General features: G+C 39.0%; 1 protein-coding gene across 1 annotated transcript; it reads left to right on the top strand.

Moving 5' to 3' along the window:
* Positions 1-694: 694 nt before the first annotated feature.
* Positions 695-12,124, top strand: LOC128483465 (cytochrome P450 2K1-like). The gene is made up of 10 exons (XM_053459676.1): positions 695-787; positions 5,382-5,583; positions 6,222-6,384; positions 6,705-6,854; positions 7,884-8,044; positions 8,186-8,362; positions 9,476-9,617; positions 10,262-10,446; positions 11,090-11,231; positions 11,926-12,124. Exons 2-10 carry the CDS (start codon positions 5,395-5,397, stop codon positions 12,102-12,104), a joined length of 1,488 nt encoding a protein of 495 aa, XP_053315651.1. The 5' UTR covers positions 695-787; positions 5,382-5,394; the 3' UTR covers positions 12,105-12,124.
* Positions 12,125-16,296: the final 4,172 nt, after the last annotated feature.

Raw genomic sequence — 16,296 nt, 5'->3', positions numbered from 1 at the left:
TGGAACACAGGATTGATGGGAGTGATAAAGGGCCATTGGAACACAGGATTGATGGGAGTGATAAAGGGCCATTGGAACACAGGAGTGATGGGAGTGATAAAGGGCCATTGGAACACAGGAGTGATGGGAGTGATGGGAGTGATAAAGGAGTGATGGAAGTGATAAAGGGCCTCTGTACGCCTATGAAGAGATTCCAATAAAAATCAGCCATTTCCATCTACAATAGTTATTTACAACATTAACCCTGTCTGTGCTGGATTTCTGATCGATTTAATGTTATTTTAATGGACAAAATTTGCCTTTGTTTTAAAAATGAGGACATTTCTCATTCTGTGAGTGGTAGTGCATCTATAAAGCAATTTTTAGTACAAAGTGCCACAGATGGAGCAATGAACAGAAATGTATTATATTTCCATGGTTCTCCCTGAATATTTAGCTTTCCAGAATTGTTTCTAAATATGTTGCTAAATTCAGCAGATACAAAGCGAAATGTAGCTCTTTATTTATTTGAAACTGTTAAAAACTATATATATATATATATATATATATATATATATATATATATATATATATATATATATATATATATATAGCATTTATTACAATTTATTGCAATATACCGGAGGGTTGTAAAGTGGAATTAGAGGTGGAGCTCCTGTGGAATGTGGACGGACTCACCCTCGGAGTCGGATAAAAGCTAACCTCGGTGGTTAGGTAGGGATAGGAAGAACTGAAAATAGGAAGAGAATAGAACCGGAGCCCACGGGTCTCTCTAAGGATAATACAGGTGGGCTATATTTCTAGACATTCTGGCAAGCAAAGGGTTAAAGTGCAAGTACATAAAAAAAAAAGCTTACATTTTTTTATATGCAGCATATATATTTTACAATGTTTTCGTTTTTTTAACCTTCATGCAAGCTGTTCCTTGCTCTGTTGAGCCCTGGACGGGGTCTTTAGTCCAAGATACATTTATTAGGGGGGGCATAAGCTTTTTGGGGTACAGAGATCTCTTTATGATTTCTCCTTTCTTTATGGTGCCCTTTAAACAAAAAGTCTTCTTTCACCTTTTTCCACGCCAGACTGCTCACCTTAGAGCTAACATTATTTGGGACGACCTACAGCTTATGCTTTTAGTTAATATTTGTTTTTCTACATATGTAGTTTAAAGAACTTTAAAGCCAAGATCTTTGTCAAAAGGTGGCAGAATCAAAATAATTGGTCTATAATTAGTTCTGATGCTAAAGCCCCTTCTTTGCTAAACAAATCAGCTGTTGGTGTGTGGGGGACAGTAAAGTAATAATGGGGACAACATTATTGTGGAAGAATAATAAATACATTATATATATCTATATATCTCTATATATATATATGGATATATATATAGAGATATATAGATATATATATATATATATATATAATAGAAATAACCATTACACACTGTATAATAACCATTGCTTTAGTAATGTGTTCAAAACATAACATAGTGACAGTCTATAGCTGAATTAATGTTACCATAATTTTTGACACATTTGTATCGTTATATCGCATACATGTTTCGATACATTGTAGTTATTTCGTAAAATGTAGCGATAAAATGTTGGTATTTTGATGATCATCCAATCTCTAAATCAGCAGTCCGGTCTCTGAACCCGATCTGTTTTTTAACGTATTTTCTGTATCCTACGGTTATGTGATTTGCTGGCAGAATACAGTCAGAAACAGGAATAAAGCAAACATTAAGGTCGGAGGCTTTCGGACTTGGTACGGTCCACAGTCCAACGAAAAACTCATTAACCGCAAGCTTGGAATCTTTTGATATATCTATTGGGAATGTTAGCAGGGGGCTATTGTGATGTTGGGGGCTCTTGCGTCATGGATCTGTATTTTTTGTTTCAGTTTTTTTGGACATCGAATACTATATGTGGGTTATGTAAAAGTGATGCAGTAAATGAATACAAACATATAGAATCCATATGACATACGAGGTTAAGAACGGGCATTCTATAGAAACCCCAGCAGGTGGAGAGCTGCCCTCAGTTTGGCGTCCCACCTGAGACCGCCATCTCCACATCATATTTCGGTGGTTCGTGTCTTGAAGGCACGCGGCACCTTTTAAGTGGGCCGGTTGGGGAGTAAGTGGGCCGGTTGGGGAGATCACCTGTAACCAGCACACTGGGGGGCTGATCGCCCGAAAAGGAGAATCTGTGGACCCCTCGACGAGGTGCTCTAAGCCTAAAAATCCCCAACAAACACGGACAGGACTAGACAACCCCGATTTGACGAACAAGGAATAATATATTAACATATGAAATATTGTTCTATTGCACATAGTATATGGTATAGGTAGAGTATATTATCATTATTCGTATGTATTGATTTACACAGCTCTGTACAAAATGGGACAAATCACGCAAACCCATATAAATTTGGGACATACAACAATAAGGACGGTCCTGCTGAAACAAGCTTACAATCTAGAAAGATGTAGGGTATGTTTACCAAATGGTGAAATATTTTAAAGGAAAAGGAGTATTTTTTTGTTCTAAGTGCCAAAAAAAGGACAATTTTATTTCATGAAATATCACCGCTAAACAAAATATGTAGCGTACCTGTATAGCTGTGTGACAAAAAAATGTCCCCGGACTTAACGGAGAAAGCCAGTAAATTTTGACTTTTTATAATGCATTAAACACATAATCATGCTAAAAGTTGAATCAAATATTTTGGGAGGATCCACTGGAGGACAAATGTATTATCCATCCATAATCCACAAATTAAATTGATGATTAAATATATTATAAAATAATCACTAATTATTAATAATAATAATAATAATAATAATATTGAACTTCTCCCACACCAGTGTATAGTAATAAGGTAATATATCTCTTCATGGCGCAGATCTCATCACGGGATCATATTTACGAACATACAATACCTATTATGTACTACAGAGGTTCATAATCCTAGCAGTACATTTAACCCTTTGCACAGACAAGCAAAGAACTCGTGCCTGGAAATGCTTACATGTAATGAGTTAATAAAAGCTTGTTTTTTTCATAAAATCAGTAGTTATATGAATGATTTTATTTGCCCTGGAGGTACTGAATTATGTAGTTAATCCTTTAACATTATTACCTCATATCTATTCATAGGCGGTGTAAGTAATACATACACATTGTGTGCCAGCACACCTTAATAGAGATCTGCCACATATTGCCAAATGTGTTCTTGATCTTTGCCATACACAAATAGAGTTTAGATAAATAATCTATATATATATAAAATTGGGATATTTATAGATCTCTGGATAATTTTTTATATCGAAATAAAATGCAAGATTTTATTTGTTGCTTCCAAATTAGTAACTCATCAGCCACTAATGGGTTAAACTTAAACCTCATCTTGCCAACAGGCAGGACCAGCGACCTATTCTGGCCTGAACCGGCTAGACGCAGGCCTAGGGTGGCAGGTTCGGGTGGGGGGGGGTGAGGTCCTCCCACTGCAAAACCGGGGGGGGGGGGGCAAATGGCCCTTTTTGGCAATCAGGCAAGGATTGTGCCTTTAAGTCAAAGAGCAGCAGGATATAATGTCAGATCCCGGCGCTCCGCATCCAAGACGACGACGATGGCCCTGGAATGGGTGGCTTGGGGTGCTGCCCTTGGTCAGGCCTAGAGCCGCCTCCAAGATAATTAGGACAGGTGTTTGATGATAAATTACCCCCATCTTTAAAAGGTAGATCCCCTTACCAATGTTTTTCTGATCTACCTGTGAGCAGAGGGTCCTTTGGCTGCATTTATTTTTCACCTATGGTTTGCCACCCCCTATGGGAATGAAGGTACGGTAACTTATTCACAAATACTTGTCCGCCATGTATGCCCGCCACCTCCTCTCTATTCATAAAGATTTATTGTGTTTCATGAGTTGACGTCTTGAGGTGACCACCAGACCTCATTAGTAGCTTTCATCTATTGATCATTCCTTCCCGATGCTTTCCAGTATCTTCACAGAGCAGACTATTGTGAAACTATGTTGCTGCCTTGTGCCGTTTCTCTGTTTTAGTAATGCCAGTCCTTGTGCTATAACGAGTTCCAGTGGAATTAGTTACCTTATATTATTTTTTATAAATACTTTATATACGGCATATTTTGCATTTACCCTCCTGCCTTTTATCTAACCTTCCTAAACAACCAAAAAATTAATAATAAAAAATCTGATGGTCCTGAAAAAAAGGAAATGTACCTCGAAGATGACATATGATCAACCTACGCCTGATGACTAGAATACCTGTGACAATACCTGTGACCTTTCTGAGAACCCCTGAATTTTGGTTAACTAGTCTCAAGCCAGCGTGCCTAGGACTTAGCAACAAAATGTAAAAAGTGGGCCCTGGGATGGTCACAACCCGTGGTAGCATTTCAAATAAATGGAAGGTGGTCTCAAGAGAGTCAGAGAAGAGAAACGGAGAAGAATTTGGATTCTATGTCATCAGAGGAACGTGAAGATGAAGAGTTTAGTTTCATTCAGAAGAATTGACAGAACATTAAGCAGTTGATGTTTTTCTCAGTTCATCTCGTATTTAAGAAGATATTATTACATAAATGAAAGAGTATGGGTAATAAACTAAATAAATTCATCTTGGTGGTCTCGACCTTCCTCCTAAAGTGAATCTGGCACTAATTACACGTTTTTTTAAGCGTACGTGAAACCCGGTCGTAGATTCCTCTGGTTTCAGAAATCCTACGAATTAAAAGATTCATAAAATTCTCAGGCGTTGTCATCCGAGGACAGATCCCCACGAAGACATCTTCTCACATCAACAACTGAGGCATTTCTAAGTATCCCACTTGAATATCTGACAAACCTGGTCACAAAGGGGTTAAAACGATGTTTTACTTACACAATTATTAGAATTATAATTAGTTCTAGTGTAGATATTTTATCTGTGGCTTTTCTTTGGTTTGCCACTGGTCAGAAAAGATGTTTTATTGTTTTCCTTAAAGCGCATTGATTGTATCTTTTAGATTGTAAGCTCTCGGGGCCCTCCTCACCTGATTGTTATTTCGCACACTACTTGTAATGTTCTGTTTACCCATTGTACAGCGCTACGGAATATGATGGTGCTATATTAAACAAAAATAATAATAATAAAAAATAATAATCTTCTAGATTGTAAGCTCCCAGGGCCCTTCTCACTTTTTGTCTCTGTAAATCCAAACTGATGGACTACTCGCCATGTCCTGTTTACCCATTTCTATAAACCAATAAATAATAATAATTATAAATAATCTCAGTGCGCATGTACAAGGGAGCCTATGCTGCGGGGAATTACTTTACATGTACAATGTATTAAAACATATTTTCCGTTCTTCTCCTTCTAGGTTTCCGGAAGCCATGTTTGCCATCGACCCCGTCTCGATTCTCGTATCTGCCGTGATATTCCTGTTTTTGCTAAATGTTTACTGTGACCGTAAAGGAAACGTTTACCGAAATTTTCCTCCTGGACCAAAACCTTTGCCGTTAATTGGAAACATGCACACTTTGATTATGGGCAAAAGGAAACAACATATTTATCTTCACGAGGTCATAATTCCAAAATAATTATATTAACTGTAGTACTGGAAATACCAGATTATCCTTGAGATTTGCCTAGTTTGTATTACAATGGCTTCACTCGCCCCTCTATACCCGTTTATTTATATATTAATTTATAGAAATAATGTTATCTATTTTAAGCAAGGTCTACTTTTTTTTTCATTAATTGTATGCTGTGAGGACTCCGATAATTGTTGGAAAATGAAAAATATTTAAATGTGCAAAATAGGTTGTAAGTTTGCCCTGATAAATTCAGTTTATTATTCTGGATATAAAATAACTATTAAAATAAAATAAAAAAAATATCTTTCTTATATTATGCCCTTGTCAGATGAAAATAAAACTCTTTTTTATGGTCTGATATATGGACTGGTGGTGAATAAAAGGTTAATAAACAGACCAATATAAATACTTAGATTCTATCACTAGGGGGCGATGTTTCAAACGTATATATATATATATATATATATATATATATATATATATATATATAAAATGTCAAAAAATGATTGCAGAATATGCGGTGATACCTTTTTTATTGGACTATATATAGAAATATATATATATTAATAATTAATAAAGATGATTCAAAGTAATATTTTTTTATCTTTTTTTTTATCTTTCAGCTGTCTAAGGAGTACGGATCGGTATTCAGCGTCCAGCTGGGAACTACAAAAATTCTTGTGCTGTGTGGCTACGAGACAGTGAAGGACGCTCTTTTAAACTATGGCGACGCACTTTCAGATAGACCAATCATACCAATCATATCGGACATATCAAAAGAACATGGTACGCTTGGCTCGCGGACTCGTTTGGTATTGAATAGTGGCCATTTCTACTGAGATATCTACATGGCTAAAGAATTATTTCTGGTTAAGGTTTGGACATTCAACAGTACTTGAAATGTTGTATCCTATTAGTATCATTAAAAATGTATCATGGGGGCATCATCAGTCCAATAAAATAACCAGAAGTTCTTTTCTTGAGGAAGACCAAAAAATATTATATCTTTTATTATATTAATATTATATCTTTTATTATATTAATATTATATATTTTATAATTGTATATTTAATTATATTATTAATATTAATATATTTTTAAATTAGGTGTCATCTTTTCCAATGGAGAAAACTGGAAAGTGATGAGGAGGTTCACTCTTACGACTCTACGGGATTTTGGAATGGGAAGGAAGCTACTAGAAGACAAAATTAATGAAGAATCCAACTCATTAGTGGAAGTGTTTAGATCCTACAATGGTTAGTTTTCTTTTTCTTGATTATCGCGTGTTTGTGTTAGAAATTGCTGCATTCCGTCGCACGACATCTATTTATGACTGCCTTCCCCAAATACGAATTGTATTTTTGACACATATAGTGACTAAGGACCAAACTTCCTAATAACAGCCCCGAAATAATCGCTTCCTTACATTAATGGGCACAATCATCACGGCCTTTACCAGCATATTATTCCGCCCCTTTTGCTGCATTACTGGAATTTGATGGCCCTAGTAGACAATCAGACTCCCCAATGAGCCAATGGGAAAGTTGGCCTATTTACATTACAGAGATTTGGACTTAGCCAAAAGAGCCTCTTCTATCTATGTCACAATATGATGTCGCTTAGCATGGAGGACACATGGGGCATGGAAGACAACCTTTTTTTGCGTACTGGAAGGAAGCTGGGGGTGATACCCGGGGTCAAGCCTAAGGTAGGGACCCCATAATTACATCAGTGGCCGCAACCCAAAGGATTGGGGGCCCTTAATTAATTAAAGTTGTTGCTAAAAGTCTCAGGCCTTTGTAGAACCTGGAAGCTCAATTTTCTATATCTCATAATATTCTTGAGCGTTTCACATCATCAGCTGCAAGGATTCCAAAACTAGAACAAGTCACTGCATTACGTGGGACAGGGCTACATAAAAAACAAGACAGGCACTGCAGGTGGCACAGTGTACTACAGATCTGGTAACTATGTATCCTTCACATTTTGGAGGACAGGTTGTAATTTCCAAGAACTCTTTGCAAGCCCAGGAGAACAGAACTTTTATTTCAGTGTCAGTATGTCTTAGTGTATGTTTGTGTTATTGTCGAAATGTAATCTTTTACAAACCTACTAGACACCTGACACAATGGTACTACTCGAAAACCCACCAACACTACTTCTCGGTAAATAAACCCAATATGTTCTCAAGTAAATATATGCCTTTATATTAAATAAAGCATTTACTTACTTTAATTATGATTTACCCCGATCAATAATGTGTTACGTTTTTTATTTTACTCAAGGAAAGCCTGTTGAGAACACAATGACAATAAATGGCGCTGTTGCCAACATCATTGTATCCATTCTGCTCGGTCACCGCTTTGATTACACGGATCCCACGTTCCTGAGACTTATGAGGTTAATTCATGAAAATATAAATATTTCTGCGGGTCCGATGATTCTGGTGAGTGTTACTAATATTTTTAATAAATATTTTAAAAGCAGAGCAGATTATTTAGAACACAAAAAAAGATTTTTTTCCCCAATGTATTTGATGTTTATCAATTTATTTTATTCATAATTAAATAATTCTTCCTTCCTTAAGCTGTACAACCTTTTCCCGTGGGTGATACGCTGGTTCCCTGGAAGTCACAGAACGGTTTTCAAAAATAACACGGAATTGCGCGATTTTATTAAAAAGACATTCCACAGACACAAGGACCAACTGGACGTCAATGACCAACGGAACCTTATTGATGTCTTCCTTGTCAAGCAGCAGGAGGTATTGTACTATATTCCAAATTATATCATAACATTAAGGAGGTTCCTGTCACCTACATTGTGAAATTCATTTATTAGAATAATTTATATTATATTAATTTATAATCTAATATTATATATTTATTTATATATTATTGATATTCAATAAACTGTATATTATTATTTATATAAACAATGAATTTCAATGCATTGGCTTTCTTTGAGTGCGCTTTGGACCTGGACTGGATTGTGTACACTGACATTTACATTTTGGGCTACTTTAATAATGGGCCGCTTAGATGGACTAAATCCTGGCGGCCCTTCCCTGATCAAAGGGGAGGAACAACCAGTGAGATAACGCAAAATGTTAGGACCCCCTATCCAGGCATACCTATTTTGTATAAACAGGGAAAAGAAAAAATGTCGGTGCGCTAAGCTAGTCTCAGGCTCAAATAATACAAATGTGTAATACGAGGCCTACCAAACAGGTGTAAGCATGCTGCGAATACAGTGTGTTGGCTGTACAATGTATACAAAAAACAAAATACTGTCTGCGCTTCTCACCCTAATAAAGTTGGCAACAAATATATAAACATAATATAAATGAGAGGTTTTGGTTATATGAATTGGCCAAAGCATAATTAAGCTCACCCGCCACGTCAAGGCACACTCTCAATAGGGTGAGAACCGACTCTCACCTCCTACATAGTGGGCACACAAAGCAGTTTATACGGCTACCAAAACCTTATTAATGTGTTGGGGGAGGTGCAATTAAACCTCCTCCCAATTAACCCCTGGACAGCAAGCTGCAACCAGACTGATGAGGAGCCAACAACCTCAAATATGTGCAAACAGGGAAAAGAAAAAATGTCGGTGCGCTAAGCTAGTCTCAGGCTCAAATAATACAAATGTGTAATACGAGGCCTACCAAACAGTGTGAGCATGCTGCAAATACAGTGTGTATTTTGTATGTAGTTTGTTAGGTCTCAGAACATGTCACTGCATAGTAAAAACATAAAAAAAAGCCATTGATGTGTTACCAAACCACCTTTATGGTCAAATTGTGTGTTTTGGATTTTTTATATAATATTTCTCATCATAATGTTATATTAATATTATAATTTGTGTATTTTAGGAGAAGCCCGGTCAACAAGTGTTTTTCCACAATGACAATTTAGTCAACCTTGTGAGCGACTTGTTTGTAGCTGGAATGGAAACCACATCTACAACTCTTCGCTGGGGTCTTCTATTTATGGCGAAAAACCCAGAAATTCAGAGTAAGCGATTCGTTTTCATGCGCGTAAATCATTGAGGGATATATGTAACGTATAGGGACAGTGTAATATTTTGAAATGGTAGCACTTATGATCCAGAATTTATCTTTGACATGGCTTGACATAAATATATATAGTCATACTTGGGTCCTCTCTGGATTTACCCCTGGAGCCTGAGTATAGCTCATTACTGAGCCTCGGGGTCAATCTTTTCATGTCTAGGTGGGGTTTTTTCTAATTCTGTCCATTCCCCGCAGAGTTTTGTCTTTTTCCTGCGCAGTCTTGACCCTCTATCCATTGACTCTCTGTTGGCCAATCTCCTCCTTACTCAACACCGTCTCAGCTCCCATATGAATAGTGAAGTTGAGTGCTCTCAGATTGGACAGTTGACATTTCCCAAAATGTTAATTCTGTAGCACATAATCCCAAAGGACCATATTTTCATGTATCAATAGCTATTGGTTTCCCACTTGACACCATCCCAAATCATTGTTTTTAATTGATAAACACTAGCAGTAATGAGACACTTGAACTTGAAACATGCTGATGTGAAATGTGTCAACAGACTAAGCTCAATGGATTCTAAGCACTATGACCAATGTTGTTCTGTTTAATACTTTAATACATTTTATGTGTATCATTTATAGAAAAGGTCCAGGACGAAATAGACAGAGTGATCGGATCTGCCCAGCCTCAAGTAGAACACAGAAAGCTAATGCCGTATACCGACGCCGTTATTCACGAAACCCAAAGGTTTGGTGACATCGTACCAGAAAACGCCCCACACGCGGCCTCTCAAGATTTCACATTCAGAGGATATTTTATTCCTAAGGTAATGAGAAAAGATATCCCGATATCGAGACAGATCCAGGTCTATCACAATGATTATTGAGCAGGTTAAAGGAACCCAATGCAAAGGAGTAGACTAATCAAAAAAAAGAAAGTGGCTCGATCTCGATATAGAGACTTAAGACATTGTCTCTGGATGGCTTAAACAAAGGCTTTTCATTTTCATAATTTATTTCATGATTCGCGATTTCATGATTCGCGTTTTGGAGTAGTCACTGAGTATAGGGGATTGACTCGCATAGACCACCTGTTCTCATTTACCTTACCAGTTTGTGCATAAGGCCAAACAAAATGGTCCTTAGGACGTAACAGTACGTCCTGAAGTCTTTCCAACAAAGGTAGATCATTTTGTTGAACAATCACCCATCTAAGGGCGCTCAATATGAGCGTTGGTACGATTTAATTTTACTAGGAACTTCCAGGCTCAGACTTGTGTGTATCATTTATTCAAGTTAATTATGTCTCTGTGACTACATTCTGATGACATCACAAAAAATGTACATCAAGAGGTTTCATTTAGGTTTCATTTTATGTTATGTTTGGGAGGTGTCATAGAACTGAATTTTTTTGCTCGAAATTTCTGAAAGCGTGGGATACATTAAGTAATGGATTTTTTTGTTTTCTAGGGGACCTACGTCATCCCGCTTTTGACATCCGTGCTGCACGATAAGGCTTATTTTGAGAAACCAGATGAGTTTTACCCTGAACATTTTCTTGACGCTAAAGGGAATTTTGTCAAAAATGAAGCATTCCTCCCCTTTTCAGCCGGTGAGTTTGATGTAGCAGACAAATTGAGTTTTTAAAATATGCGCTTTAAAATCTGAAAACAGATAACGCTATTAAAATGCAATGACAGGAGAAGAGATACAGGAGACTTACTGCTGTGCTGGTCAAAAAAAACAATTATTAAAAAAAAGTATTTTTACGAAATACAAAGACGCACTACAATATGTGTACTATGACTATGCTGCAATTCTATGCCCAATTCCTCGGCAGCCAGCAGCTCTAGGAAGGGTTCTAGATGTTTTTGGTTAGTCCGGATTCTTCTTGGGAAGAAGAGGGTGAGGGAAGCTGCAGTGAGCTGAGACATGTGATGCCTAACTGCGAGAGGGTCCTACGGTCCGCATCCAACGCTCAGCATCAATCTGATCTTCTGCCCCAGTGCAAGTGGCAGAGCAGGTGAAATCCAGTGACTTATGCAGAATGTGCGCTGTAACCAGCAACAACCCCCAAGTGAGGAAGCTATGACACCCCTGTTGGAACAGGTCTACACAAATATAGGAACAAAAAAGCTATTTTCTAGAGGGACTCACTTCAATAATGTGCACCAACATCTATTCTTTGCTATAGAAAAAGAGCAGCATCTGTTTCTTACGTGTACTCAGACAGCATTCCAAGGTAACATATTGCAAGACATGGGATCTGTGCTGCCTGTTAACCTCCTTGTGTTTATTTGTAATAGGTCGGAGAAGTTGTGCCGGAGAGAATTTAGCAAAAATGGAGCTCTTCCTGTTCTTCACCAGACTGCTGCAGAACTTCACATTTCAGCTTCCTGCCGGGGCTGAAGTTGATGTTGCCGTTAGCGTTGGGGCAACCAGGAGCCCCATGAAACATGACATTTGCGCTGTGGCTCGGAACTAGAAAATAAGATAACGGAAGAAGAGGAAAAAGGCTAAAATTGGGATCGTGCACCATGACAGGAGTAGCCTCGACCCACGGGCTACGTCATACCCGATTAAACCCCCAAATAAAACACGGACACCAATTGGGGATGAAAAAGGCCACGGCCGATTTATTCACGTCATTGCCACGCAACCTGTGAACATAAAAAAGGTGCGTTAACACAGCAATGACCCAAAAACCAAATACAACCGAACACCCCTAGGTATGCCAGGACCAACCGGGGCGGAACCGTAAGCATCACCTTATGGGAGGGCATCGCGTGACGCCCCTCCCCCACCCGAGGGTCCATTAAACAAGCCAAGGCCAGGAACCTCCCACCAACGCTTTAACACCAGTGGCAATAACCACTAAACATGAACACCAATCAGGAGCATAATAACAGAAAAGCCCAGAACTTTCCTTGACCTCCTTAACCTAGTCCTGCTCTGCATCCATGTCAAGGCTCCCTTCAGTCAATTCAGACCCCCCGTGGTCATCAATATATTTGTAGTTGAATGAACAGTCAGAAAGATTCCAATTAGGTTGTCAAGCGTGGCCTGTTTTTCTTGTGTATATACACCATTTCTGTTTCATAAAATTTTTGTTGCTGTAAGATTTTAGTGTTTTCTAGACTTGCGCATTCGTATTCGGGACAACATGGAAACGAACACGAATGGTGCGTTCTCGCTGTTGAAACTGAATACCTGAAAAAACTAAGAGAAACCGGCAGAAAACTTAGCGAAAAAAAACTAACATGGAGAACACACATTAAATATTCGTCCGAAAAGAATATTGGAACAGCCGGATATTTGTGGAATACGTAGGTTTTTTTTCCCACGAAGACACGAAAATGAAGACTTAGCTGGTGCCAAAGTCTAGTATTTTCTATCCATGTACCCATTTTAAGACATGGACGTTTACGTCATGGAAATGAAGCTGTGATACCCATTTTATAAATGTTAAGTTGTTTTCCTGTTAGCTACCCTATGGTTATATCGGTACACCCATAAAAGCAAGGCAAGATGTCTTTTAGGATACACTGGTATACCTTGCCTTCTTTCCACTCACAGGGACATCTCGCTGCTGCGTGGGAGCTCAGGATGTCTAATGAGAGCCGTGACTTTCCCCTTGTCAGCAGAAGCCAGCACCATGAGCACCGGTACACCGTTATAACATGAATGCCTGATCACGCAAAATAAATCTATATATATAATATAGGAAGTTCAGTGAGGTCACTGTGGCATCGCTGGCATTCATAAGATATAAGGGGGTTCCCCAACAGGATCTCTAATTATATTGCAGAGATCTGTACCAAAAAAAAGAAAAGAAATAATAATAAAGATTATTTTTTTTTTAAATCCTTTGACTTTCTGTTGCGAGCTTCCACTTTAAACCTCCATTGGAGTAAAACTAAAAACATCCATTTGTCTAATTAAGTAAAGGGATTTGGGATAGTGCGCAGGTAACTATATTTGTGTTGGTGTTTACTGTATGTATTTTGGGCGGATGAATACTATAGCCATTGCTGCCGCCCGAGAGTGATGGGAGCTTGAGCGCAGAGCTTTCTTCTATCTACACGTTTAGAACATGTTTGTCACGTACCGGTACAGGAGGTGGACCCATGATGCAGAACTGGACATGATGTCACCAATGGCACCAAGCTACAGGTTGGCAAACTGAACCGAGACCAGAAACCATACAGGACTGTCCACCGACATCAGTGGGCCGGTGCCGTTAGATTTCCATTGAAAGGGGAAATGGGCGAGGCGTGGGGTGGGTCAGGACCCCGCTCCTGCAACATGGAGGATTCTGGTGTTGACCTGGAGAATCGGAGAAGCGGTGCTTCTCCCGGAGTTCTCGGACCCAAACCCGGAGAGTTCCCAGGTTATAAACAGGAATCAGTGGAAGTTCAAAGCGCACTGAATAGCATAAACCACAAGATAACTCCCAAAGCGAGGTCAAAAAACAAGCACTATAGTACTTTGTACGAAATCAGTGAAACTTAATCATGGTTGAACTACCATTCATCTCAAGGGCACATTGATAACCTCATATCCTTTTCACTATATTTTTACTGAAGACACTTGGAATACGTGCAAAGATTTCCATTAAAACACAATATGTTCCAACGCTACATCTCCACGACCTAACAAAACAAATCATTACAATACAAAAATCAGAATTTCATAATTCTAATTCAAAGCTCGCCATTCTTGATTTTTAATGTTAGAATATGCACTATAACGCTTTCATTTTATAATCCTCCCTACCAGTAAAGGGTTAAATTGTACGTGTTAGAAACATAGAAACATAGAAAGTGACGGCAGATAAGAGCCAGAAGGCCCATCCAGTCTGCCCAACCTCTGAGTACTCTCCTTTAGTACTTGCCCTTATCCTATATCTAGCTTGGCATTATGCCTATCCCATGCTTGCTTAAATGACTTTACTGTATTAACATCTACCACTTCCACTGGGAGGCTATTCCATGCGTCCACTACCCTTTCCGTAAAGTAATATTTTCTGATGTTACCATTAAACCTTTGCCCCTCTAGTTTATGCTTGTGTCCTCTTGTTGTGGTTTTATTTCTTCTTTTAAATAAACTTTCTTCCTTTACTTTGTTGATTCCCTTTAAGTATTTAAATGTTTCTATCATATCCCCCCTGTCCCGTCTTTTTTCCAGGCTATATAGGTTAAGATCCTTTAACCTGTCCGGGTAAGGTTTATTTTGTAATTCATAAACCATTTTAGTAGCCCTTCTCTGCACTTTCTCCAACATATCTATATCCTTCTGGAGATATGGTCTCCAGTACTGTACACAATACTCCAAGTGAGGTCTCACCAGTGATCTGTACAGCGGCATGAGCTCTTCCCTCTTTCTACTGCTAATACCTCTCGCTATACAACCCAGCATTCTGCTAGCATTACCTGCTGCTCTACTGCATTGTCTACCTACCTTTAAATCCTCAGAAATAATTACCCCTAAATCCCTTTCCTCACACGTTGAGGTTAGGACAGTACCAAATAGTCTATACTCTGCCCTTGGGTTTTTATGCCCCAGGTGCATTACTTTGCATTTATCCACGTTAAATGCCAATTGCCACAGCTCTGACCATTTTTCCAGCTTACCTAGATCGTTCTACTGTGTTTCTGCTGTGCGGCTGTTCCAAACTTGTGTTATGTTTCTTAAGACGTGTCTAAAGATATCTAGAGGTATCTGATGGTCTAGAATGTACGTGCGATAAGGTATCCATGCTAATATTCATCTTTGGCATTATCCTAGGGTCGACGCAGGGCAGCGCCCATGCTGCCCACTCCGCTGTTGGCTTCTTTGCGTCATATTCCAGCGCTCTCTCTCTTCTAACGCAGTCTACAGAGGCCGTGCTGGTTGGAAAGATCAGAGATCTCCCATGGAACTCACCCATTGAGCAGTAGGTTGACCTCCTTGGGCCACCACCCCACCCTCCATTTCATGAAGGTCTCAAGGCACAGCGCTTGTGCTGATGTTGCTTCCAGATCCAGTTTGTAACTGGAAGTGAGCGATGCTACAGAGGACAGGCGATATTTACATGCTACACGCTTCAGCACCCCCTCTCTGTGACTGCTTGGCGGCTGAGCCACGTCTAAAGTCATCGAGCTCTTCAGAACGACGCGTTCTACCTCCAGTGTCTGTCTATGGCGACACCTGGATTGTATACACCTTAACTCAATAATTAGAAGAGGGGGGCCCCATAGCTTCGGGGATATATTGTATTTCCAGTATAGTTACTCTATAGCCCAAAATGTTTTGCCTTCTAAAGACCTTCTGAAATATATTCTTCGAGTGTATTTTTAATAGATTCTTCACTTCCTTTGAAACTATTATTACCTATCGTTATAACGTTTAGATCAATGTCTAACTGTACTAAGGGTTAGAAAGCGGAATCAGAGGTGGAGCTGCTGCCAAACGTTGGACGGACTCGCCCTGTAAAACCTCCGCGGAATCAGATAAAAAGTGCGACTCTCGACGGTGTTGTGGGGAGTGACGTCCTCCAGTTGGCACAAACTGAACTGAAAAAGAGGAAGCAAAAGGAATACCGGCGCACGCGGGTCAGACGAAAGAGAATACAGGTTTTGTATTACGAGGCTATGGGTTTTTTTTAGACGTTCTGGCAAACAAAGGGTTAAAGTAGA

The sequence above is a fragment of the Spea bombifrons genome, chromosome 3 (genome assembly GCF_027358695.1).
Source record: "Spea bombifrons isolate aSpeBom1 chromosome 3, aSpeBom1.2.pri, whole genome shotgun sequence".
Taxonomy (NCBI): domain Eukaryota; kingdom Metazoa; phylum Chordata; class Amphibia; order Anura; family Pelobatidae; genus Spea; species Spea bombifrons.
This window is presented reverse-complemented; position numbering and strand designations above follow the sequence as displayed.

Excerpts from the sequence above, each read along its gene's own strand:
- LOC128483465 (XM_053459676.1), top strand. The coding sequence starts at position 5,395 with ATGTTTGCCATCGACCCCGTCTCGATTCTCGTATCTGCCGTGATATTC. Across the intron at positions 6,385-6,704 it reads GGACATATCAAAAGAACATG|GTGTCATCTTTTCCAATGGA; the intron begins GTACGCTTGGCT and ends TTTTTAAATTAG. Across the intron at positions 11,232-11,925 it reads ATTCCTCCCCTTTTCAGCCG|GTCGGAGAAGTTGTGCCGGA; the intron begins GTGAGTTTGATG and ends TATTTGTAATAG.